Raw genomic sequence first — 11,174 nt, 5'->3', positions numbered from 1 at the left:
CCTCCTTTCCCCTTGTTTTCTCAATAGGGTAAAGAGGGGAAAGAAGATAAACTAACCCTTGTGGGTGAAACAAAAGCAGTTTTAATATAAGCAAAGCGAAGCAAAAGTCCGCGCGCGGAAGCAAAAGCAAACAGATTTAGTCTCTACTTCCCATGGACAGGCAATGTCGGGCCTTCTCAGGAAGCAGAGCTCCAATATGCGTAGTGGTTGCCTCGGAGGACCAAGGGTGACCCCACCCCCTTCCTCCTTTCTCCCAGCTTTATACTGAGCAGACGTCATATGGTATGGAATATCCCTGTGGTCGGTTTGGGTCAGCTGTCCTGGCTGTGTCCCCTCCCAAGATCTTGCCCACCCCGTCCCACTGGGGGAAATGTCAGAAAGAGCCTTGGTGCTGTGTAAGCACTGCTCAGCAGTAGCCACAACACCAGGGTGCTATCAACACCCTGCCAGCTCCCAGCATAAAACACAGCACCGTGAGGGCCGCTATAGGTGAAAACCAATTCCAGTTCAGCCAGACCCAGTACAGTCATTTTAAGAATTTTGCAAAAGAACAGGCTAAGGACAACATGTTTTGCCTTGCTTGTCTACACACAGCTTTTGTTTTACCTCTTAAACGGTCTTTATCTCAATCCACAAGTTTTTCCACTTTTATCAATTTTTCCAATTGGTTTTTCCAATTACTTTTTTGAATTCTCTCACCCATCCCACTGGGTGGGAGTGAGCAAGTGGCTTCATGGGGCTTTGCTGCCTAACAGGGTTAACGTAGAGGAAGAAAAATTGACCAGAATTTATATTTACTGGTATAGCCAGTGTACAGAAGCAATATAGAGTCGCTTCTAGGAAACAACAAATCTCTGAATTCAGAAATAAAAGCTTTCATGCTTACAGTTATTTTAAATGTGGTAAATCATATTTTTAGAACATTTATATGAGAAAAACATTTCTAAAAAAAAGAAGTTAGGCTGCTACAAGACACATAAATGTCAGTACTTTCTCTCTTAAATTATTGAATTAAGAAGACAGAAGGGAATAATACAATAGGAGAAAGCACAGACAAGAAATATTTCGAAATAGGAAGTATTGCTATGAAAATCCGTGTATCATTCATGGCCTTGCATGCTTTTTAGACAGAAGTGATGGAATAGGTAGGGTAACAGTATGTCCCTAATTCCCATGATGCTGCAAGTTTATGTTTACATTTTTAATAGATAAAAAAACACAGGCATATATGCATATATACTTTTATATACTTAATGCAATCATTTAAAAAAGAAACAGAAATATTAAACCCACTTGTGCTTCCTGTTGATAAAGATGCTAAATCAGCACCTTCTAGTTCTCTATTACTTAAGTACAAAAAACCTAGAGAATGGCACATACTGACTCAGACAGAACAATCCCCAAAAACAGAACAATCACAAAAAAAGCCTTACATAAAACAACCACCTCACTGAACTAAAATGAGAGTTTTCCTGTGTCGGCTAGAACATCACTGTCCTTCACTGATACAGATTACAGCACTTCCATTTGGTTTGGAGTAAAAATCAAGACAGGCTCTGTTCCTTTTTGCAGTGTCATTACTTACATGCAATCATATATGACTCTCTTTTTACTAATTTTACTGCAAGCTCTTATCAAAAGGCAGGCAATCAGCCATGAAGTTTGACCATGATTTGACATACATCTTAGTGACAAATGCCACAAAATGCATAAACCAGATGTTGGTTTGGAAAAACACCCCACTATTTTCACAGGTTTTGTACCATCTTGACTTGACAATGAATAGTTTTCTTGTATTGCAAAGGAGGACAAGTGCTGCTTTCAAGGCCAAAATAAGAAAGGGAAGATAAGTTCCAAGCCACCCAAGATCACTCTCTACTCTACTTCCTCCCCTTCAGCCTGTACTAGGTCTACTTTTGCTGTTTGTTTGGGTGGGGGCTTTTTTAATGAATGTGAGATCAAATATTGCAATAGCAACCTTCTGCACATATGCTGAAGCAAAATTCTGCCAATTGGGCTGTATCATGATAATTAAAACAATAGATGATTATGTGTTTGAAGATCCTCTCTTAAATTGCCATAAGAAACAGGAGCTAAGAGTGTAATCTCATGTAAGTCACTGCTTATTAGTTTATTAGTGCCTCTAAAAGATTTTGTGAAAGTCTCTTCCTGATTTTTAAGGAAGGAACAGCTGTATTTTCTTCAGTAGGACCTCAGGCTAAAGAGCCACATGGATCAATAATATGTCCACATTTACTAATTAAATTTCTTATTTAAATTTACTATTTAAATTTCAGTTGTTCTGAGGAAAAACTTTTAGAGAACTTTGCAAGGTTCACTAAAACAGACTGCTCTAGTCTCTAGAACAGACTGTCAGGCATACAGTCTGACAGACTGCATAAAACCTGATGCTTGCTTAGTCCTTTATAAAGCAATAAATTTGAACTACCATACACTCTTATCTTGAGCAGTTTCTAAAAAAGTAAGCCAATGTGCCTTCCACTATTGTTAGTTTTGTTACTTAATACACACTTGACAACTCCAGTGATACTATACGAAACGATTTGTAGGTCACAAGCAAGTATTGCATGTTAATTTCTTTATAACTAGTATTTCAGCTCACAAAAGCAATAATAGCTAAAAGTTATCACCTATGACTCTCAATGCAGTAAACTTCATGTGGTCTTAACAGAGCAACAACACATCTCCCTAAATTTCTGTGAGTCTCATTATATAAAGAACTTTGACAGAGAAAGAAGTGCCAGGATGGTTAGTGCAAGAAATGTTGAGATCTGAATTGCTCCCAAACCCTAAGCAGGTATCATATATCAGCTTTGAATTCATTACAACCACCACCACTGTATACCATACACTTCTCAGAAGGTACCCTGTAGTTATCTCTTTCACTCATTCTCACCATGCAAAAAGCAGGTGGGAGAGCTGCAGACTTCGGAGTGCCAGACTGATCTATGCAGAGATGAACACCCCCCACAGGGTTTGTGAAAGTTTTCTGCAGAAATACCAGAGGGAACTTCAATCAACAAGCTGTGCATACAGGCAGCTATTTTGATCTTGTGAGTACGCTGGGTTGCTTTGCCCAGCAATGTGCATATCCTTGGCCACATCACTGTTCTTAAAATATATGCGTATTTCAGAACATGTATGCTGCTACCAGAAAAAGAAAGAAAATAGCAGAATGATATGAAAAGATACAATAGATATAAAAAAAGACAACCTTTGGTTCTTCTCTAGACGAAGCATATCAATTACCAATTTTTATTTAGAAGAATTTCTGTACATGATAGCCCTGCCAATGATACAGGCCCTCATAACAGTTCCATTCTGCACCACATCTGAGGGTTTTTTGACTTCATTGATCTTAATCCCACAATCATAATTTTCACAGATGAAAAGTTAACACATTATGGTCTGTTCTTTCTGCAAAAACTGCCAAAATTTGGCAAAGACAATATTTAGAATCTATACATTGTTCTTTTAGATACTCCATATGAAGGACTTCCACTGTTTTACGTATACATGGAGGGGTAGGGAGGAAAAATCACAAAGAAAGTATAAAGGATATTAACCCTCCCGCATGTTAACATTTACTATAGCCTCTTCTACTCCAGGTGCCAATACACAGCATAGCACTAGCCTGAAATTTTGCTAAATCAATCAGCAGAGTTGTCAACGTCAGCTGATGTGATGGAGCTTGATAGCCTAATCAGTGTACATAATGCAGGACAAAACAGCCTTCCTACTACTGCAACGCAGACCACTATCACAGTATTATAAACACAGAAGACAGACCTGAAGGAAGATTTAATCTGTTACCTTGGGTTTTGGTTTTATTTGTTCAAAGTTTAACAGGTTGCATTCTTTTAAATATTATTAGTTCTTATTTTCTTCTCATTTGTGGTTTTAATTGATAAAGTGCATATTGTGCAACGGTGCCTTTACTTATTTTTCAGTGGTTTGTAAAATAATACTTCACATATAAGTATTCACAATTATGTATATCAAGCTGTGTCAAAAGAGACACTGAGGCCTCATTAGTATCTCCAGCAATGATAAAGGGCACAAATTCGGATAATAAAACTGACAGGTTATACATGCTGTATTCACAGTTCCATTTTCTGACAACCTGTTCTTTGTCTTTCTTTTATAATGGTTTACAGCTCAGAAGCAATGAGGCTTCTGAAGTATTCTGAACTTTTTGGACTCCCACAAATTCAAGCTTGGGTATTTCCAGAAAGACTGATTTACATGCATGATAAACAGTTACAAGCAGTTCTGTTGATATGTTAACAATTCATTATTACTGCAGAAGAAATTGTCAGATTTTATACAAATAAAGGCTTAAATAAAAATCAGTCTTAGGCCCTGAAGAGTAGATAAGTTAGAGTTTTAAACCCAGCTGGTTCTCCACAGAGGTCAATGGCACTGACAAGTATTCTTACACAAGAACTCCATTTTTTGCAGAACTGCTTCCTTCAATATCAAAGAGTGATTACAACCCAAGAAAAGCTCTCTGCACTCAATTGTGCTTACTAAAGCATACTGAAAAGACTCCTCCAAACAGCTTTGGTGGGAAAGAAAAAAAACATCCCAAAACCAAAACCCACCTTATCTCCACATGAACAAGCAAATGTTCATTTCAGTGGAATCAGGATTCCTTACTCTCACTCTTCACTAGCTGTAGTAAAGAAGATCACTGCTGCAGTACAATACTATACACTCTAATCCAATAGAAGAACTGGGCACTGAAATTTTGTTTAAACATCTTTTGGGAGACAATACTCATGATGGAATGCAACATCAGATGTGTCTCATGGAGGCAAAGTGAGCAGAACCTAACACACCATATTACCTTGAAATTCCTGTCTCTTTGATCAACTGGATGAGTTTTGTAGAGCTGTTTCCTCCCCCTCCTTCCTTCCCATTTCCTTCAAGAGCCTCCATCTGTTCTCTCACTTTCTTCCTGGCTACATGGTACACAATCTTTTTGTGATTCTTATAATTTAAGGTTAATACTTCCACTATCTAAAGCAGTATCAAAAATACTCAGAACACAGCTATTAGAAGGGATGTATGTACACTTGAAAACACAGGCAATTAAAATTCAGCTCACAAAAAATGCTGGTGTGTTTTAAAGGTTAATTTGATGTTATTTTAAGGTAGCGTTGGACAGAAGTCTAAGCAGTAGCTGCCATGATACAAATTTCTGATAGACAAAGGAATAATATTGCTCTCACTCATAAAAAAACCTCAAAGTTTTTGCTCTTCTACACAATCTTTGCTTTTGTACTTAGTGAAAGAAAAGTATTGCCCAGCAGATCTGGAAACTCAGTGAACTTCCTTCACTCAAATCACTAAGCAAAGAAGGAAAAAGAAAACTTGAATTATCTGAATACAGATGAAATCACTACTGAAATCAGAGACATGCATTAAATAAAGGTAAATTCAGCTTCTTCATAGGCAATTATTATACCAGTCAAAGATAAAAAACATTCTGATCAGTTAAATAGAAGTGTTTTATCAGTTTTCGGCATCTTCTATGGCAGTCATTATGCAGCTTTATGTAGCACATGTGCACACAGTTTCACAAGTGTCACAAGCTGGGCTTTGTATCATCTTCCCCAAAAAGAAAAGACAGTCCTGGAATACTCTTACAGGTGGATACTGAGATCAACATGAGCTTTTAACATTTTTGACTTGTGAGATATCATGCAGATACTCAGTGTCTTCATTCATTCTGTAAGTGGAATACCATCTCCTTAGTGGAAAAATACTAGCAAACAATCCACAGTGAACATCTATACTCTGCTCTTCAGACACAGTTTTAACAGAGAAAAAGATTTTCCAATGCACAGTGATTAGTCTCACCAAAACAAAACATTTCAAACAGATTAAGTTCTTTCTCTCTTTATATGTTCACCTATTTCCCTCATTATTCTTATCATCAAAATGCGAGTACCTCTGTTGCAGATCTAATGATAATACTTCCAGGTCCCAGCTTGTACAGTAAAGTGCCAGCAAAAGAAAGATTGTAAGTGTATATACATGAACTGAGACCAGAGAGGGATGATCACTCTCTCAGCTATACAGACTGCATCCAAATTACTGAACTCATTTCTCAGCATCTATTGCTATACATGGAGTTCACGGAAATGCAGTAAAAGAAAATACCTATCGAAACTCATTGAGAAAACACTTGTCCTGTTAGCTTAGTTGACACAGGAGCACAAGATACAGATGCTACAGCATGGCTTGGTGGAAAAATACTACCCAGAAACATGAACTTGAGCAATAGAAACAGATACAATCAGCATTTTTTTCTGTCAGTAATACTTGACAAAGTAAAATTCTGGGATATGTAAAACATGGGGGGAAAAAGAGACACTGAGAACAGACCTCTTAGATTTTTTAAATCTAAACTCGCCAAAACAGATTACTCAAATTTGTTATTTAGGACTGAATACTACTGTTTAAACAAACAGGAACCCTTCTGCTCCATTACACAGAAGTACACAATATTGAGAGTTAAGGGTATGCCTGCTGCCCCCAAAAGACTTAGGCTATGCACACAGAATATGCTCCTGCAATCTCCCACACATTTATATTCTGAACAAAACTAACATAAAGAAAGAAAACGTTTTGGAATTGACAGGAACCACCTGAAATAACTTAATTGTGCAAATGACATTTTTCATTTTATAAATGACATTACCTAACTTGGTTTATTTCTACAAAAACCCCTAGTCCTTCCCATGAGAGACTTTTTATTTTGTTCATCAGTTTAGTTATGTTATTTATTTCAAAGTTTCCATCTGATGCATAAAGAAACAAAAAAAAAAAATCACGAATGTAGTAAAAGTGAGTTATTTGCATTTCAGCAGATGATCACAAGTTAAACCTTCTGTGGTTACTTGTTTTACATATCACCTGTCTTAAGTGAGAAACACTGTAATAGCTTATTTCTACCTTTTCCTTTCATCTGAAATGGAAAAGTTCCATGTTTGATGTATTAACAGGAAATGGTGAAATGATCTTTCAAAAACCCCATACAATCTAAAATATTTTGTAATATTGTCCAAAAGAGATGTCCCAAATTACATATTTCTTTTAGTCAGTATTTCACTTCTTTTGGTTTAAGTGAAACTGTTTAGTAACAAATGACTAGTCAGAACTAATAAATTTTGCTCATTAATTTGCAATTCCCAATTCAGTGGAATTTGAGATTGTTAAACTTAGAAAAAAAAAAAATGTGCAACAACAAGGAAGTCTTCCATGCACTTTTATTACTTCGATTATTCATATTTCTGGAAAGGTCTCAAATTAAGAATAGTAAATGTAAAATAGAGGAATTTGTCTCAAAAAATAAAATCTCATCAGTAATCATTTCTAAAACATTTATTAATTAACTACATTTATAACATTTAGTGGAAGTTAGATTAGACATTAGGAAAAGGTTCTTCACGGAGAGGTGGTCAGTCAATGAAACAGGCTCCCCAGGGAAATGGTCATGGCATCAAGCCTGTCAGAGTTAAAGGTTTAGTTTTAGGTAGTCCTGCAAGGAGCAGGGAATTGGGTTTGATGATCCCTACAGGTCCTTTCCAACTTGAAATATTCTATGATTGTACGATTTACTCATGTCCTAAAAATAGATCTGCAATTAACTGTTTTTCTGGAGCTATGGACCTCACACATTATCTCCAAATAAACTGGGCAAAAGGGAAGGCATAGCAGTGATCTCTCCAAAGAGGACTGGAACTAAGATTCCAGTACAGGAATAAGGTTGAAGTCAAAAAAAAAAAAAAAAACAAACAAAAAAAAAACAAACAACTTAAATACCTTTATTTAGGTTATCTGAGTATTTCCACTGGAGAAACTATTCAAACAATAAAAAGTTCAGCACACCCACAAGCATCTAAAGGAAAGGATAATAGTTTCTTTGACTTCTGAAATGAATTATGGATGTGCTTTTGCTTTAAATAAAGAAAAGAAAAAAGACACCAAATACTGAATTAGAAAAACAGTGATCTTCCATATGTACTTTAGTGGATTTGTTGCCTTAGAGACTATTTTAAGATACATATCCATTCTGACACAGCTCTACATCCATAAAGTAAAACAAGAAATTTGGGCATTGGAGTCCTGAATCGAACTGAAATGCTTTTGGAAAATATTAACATTCAGTCTGTTCCCTCTGTTTTGCAAGGATAAAAACCCCAAAGAACTGAAGAGCTACAAATATAATATTGTAAGCTTCCTGCAATAGCAATCTTTTCCCCTGAATTTACATGGCATTTTGCACAGGAAAATACATACAGACTCACAAACAGAACTCATTACTACTGTGTAAGACAACACAAAAAAACCTTTCAATTGCCAGGAAGCACAGTTTATTTGAAACATCTGATGTCTACAAAACCTTCCAGACCACCAGCTATGGAAACGTAAACTCTATTCAAAACCCAATAGTAAGCATCCTCTTCGCTTCAGATTTTATCAGCTGCTACTGAGAACAAAACATGCCCCAACATTATCAAAATGACAAGCAGCATCTATGCTCTAATATTTGCACATTCTCTTTAGTGTCCTTTAAAGAAGGGACAGCTTTCTGTAGAGAATTTATTGACGAGCTTTAGCTCCAAATTTTCTTCCAATCAGTCTCACCATCATCTCCAGACTTTTCACATCAAGAAACAAAACTAGGAAGCTCGATGCATGAACATTGCTTCTCAGTAGTAGCACATAATATATTTGAGCTCAGGCCCACACTGACATTTCTTCCAGTTGCATAGATAAAGTGATTTTTTTTAATGTTTTGTTGCATAATGCAGTAACAGTATTATATCAAACAGACTTTTTAAAGGGATATAAACATGATGGCTGTCTCTCAAAGGGACTGGACTTAACAAGATTAGTTTAAAAAAAATTCTTCCCAAAACTGCATTACTATTAAAGACAAGGTCTGTTTACCATGCATGTAGGAAGGCAGATTACAATCCTGTGATTGTAATAAATTCTCGTTGAAAGACCTTCTACTGTTGTACAAACTGTACAGACAGAAAAAAAAACCTCAATAGAAGTGTAATCTTAAAAAAAAAAGAAGAAAAAGGTCCATCTTTCTACTAAAAAAAATATGCCCAGAGCTCATAATCTTGAGATTCTAAACAGCAGCATATAAAGGATAGGGAAATTTTAGTGTATTTGAGAAAAGGGAGACACAAAGCAATGACAATATATTTCTCAAGTGAAAAAGAAAATTTACTTTTTACTGCGTGAGGTTTTCCTGAACTTGGTAGTTTTGTACTATGATTTGGCAGATCACTGAGGAGTTAAAAATATAATGTAGCAAACTCTACCCCTGCTTTAGTTATGTCTACCCAGTATTGTCATTTAACAGACCAAATCCTTCCCCCCTGTAACTAAACCTCTGCATTTTCAACAGGAAGGCTCTTTAAACGGTGTCTTGTCCCAATTCCTTATTTGGTTATGGTCTTGACTCTAACCAAACATACTTTAGTCTCAGTTTGATCTGAGAGCTTCATTTCCTCCTCTGTCCTGTCTTACTAATACAGATGCAGGCAGTAGTAACACGGAATTGACATGGCTTCATTTCAGTCACAAGTGTGGGATTCACACACAGTGCTGTATCACAAAGTCAACGAATGCTCCTGTATGCTTATCTCACACCTGCAACCACACAGTTATTTCAAGCATTTCTGACAAAGCACGGACAGTTCTGAAAGCTTTCTGGCTTCCAGGAACACACTGAAACATTGTTTCAAATATCCTAGATACTCCTGTATTTTTATTTCTCCTTTCCCTAGCTGGGAGTAGACACTGTTGAGAGTCGCTCAATCAGGCAAATGGCATAAACAGAACTGTTTCCTCCTTCCCATCAGAGTCATGATGGCTTTGGCACTTCAGACGCATATAAGGCTCCTTCCTCGGAGCGAGACCACACCTTGGTGTAGAAGTTGCCGGGGCTTCGTATTACCCGTGATATGCCACCATGAGATTACGGCCGGGCAATAAAACGTACAACAGTACCAAATGAGAGACGGAGCCTCCTCTCACCTTCCAAGTTAAAAGACCTGTGGTTATAATTAACCCAAACAAAACAAGATCTGAGGTAGTTTTCAAGCCGCGGACCATGGGGGCGGCACGGCTAATAAGCCTCCTCTGGACAAGCAGCTTCCGCTAGAAGCCCTAGCTGCGTCTGGGCCCTGTGGCGTGGGGGCCGACCCGGGAGCACCTCTGCCAGGAATGGCAGGCTAAGCCTGCCGCGGGGAGGCCGCACGTCCCCATCCCGGGTTCTGCCGCCAGCTCGGGGTGTGCTCGTCTATAGCACGGCCCTGCCGCGGTACTCACCACTGGGAAACGGCTCCATTTTGATCCGGGAGTCCGCGCTAAGCCCGCGAGAGCGAAGACCTGGCGAGGGGGGAGAAGACGACACAGAGGCGCAGCCACAGCTCTTCACTCCTCTTCCTGCCGCCGCATGCTCTCGGGACGGGCGCTGCCTTGGGATCTGCCGGGCCACTGCGGCCCCTCGCGCCACTGTCTCTGCCCAACCAACCCTGCACCACTCCTCCACCAGACAGAGGCACAACTGGCTTAGTCGGCTGCTCGCTGCTCAGCAGCTTTTTGAGGGCAACTAGCCCCCACCAACCACCTTCTGTCCCGCTTCCCTCTCAACCCTGGCGGGGCCACGCTGCACCGCCTACTCCTCACACAGACCCGCCTCCCCGCCGAGGGAGGCCGGAGGAGGTGCGCGACCGGCCGCAGGCCCCTGCGCGGCTATCCGAACACCGGGAAAATGTGTCGGGATGTCGGTCCCCTACACTGCTCGTCTGGGTTACTTTGGGCGTTGTCAGACGAATGCCGGCCGCCGCACTGCAGCTGCAGAGTCGAAATGACCCAGCCGTAGTGGGATCCGGGCGCTGCCCCGCAGGCCTCCTTGTGGCTCTGGGGCGCCCCGGACCTCTGCACAGAAGCCCCGCAGGCGCCTGACGGCCATTAGCAATGCAGCCGAGACGGGCCAGGCCAATTTTGCCTGCAACTCACAGCCGTGCTCCCTTCGTCGCGCATAACCATTTTATTTTTAGCGTTATTACTGCCTTACCTGCCGCCGTCTCCTCCCTGACCACTACACTTCTGCTATC

General features: G+C 39.4%; 1 protein-coding gene across 3 annotated transcripts in view; it reads right to left on the bottom strand.

Annotated features, from left to right (window-relative positions):
• The window catches only part of LNPEP (leucyl and cystinyl aminopeptidase), a 92,737-nt gene extending 81,903 nt beyond the window's left edge, over window positions 1-10,834 (bottom strand). For 2 of the 3 annotated variants that reach the window (XM_026866075.1, XM_026866074.1), the window contains exon 1: window positions 10,384-10,834. Coding sequence is in view for 2 of the 3 variants with exons in the window: in XM_026866074.1 (XP_026721875.1) it covers window positions 10,384-10,402 (19 nt within the window). In the remaining variant the exon portion in view is untranslated. The remainder of the gene's footprint in view (window positions 1-10,383) is intronic. The other variant, XM_026866076.1, reaches the window with a different exon arrangement.
• Window positions 10,835-11,174: the final 340 nt, after the last annotated feature.

The sequence above is a fragment of the Athene cunicularia genome (assembly GCF_003259725.1).
Source record: "Athene cunicularia isolate RWA chromosome Z unlocalized genomic scaffold, athCun1 chrZ_part2, whole genome shotgun sequence".
Classification (NCBI taxonomy): Eukaryota; Metazoa; Chordata; class Aves; order Strigiformes; family Strigidae; genus Athene; species Athene cunicularia.
This window is presented reverse-complemented; position numbering and strand designations above follow the sequence as displayed.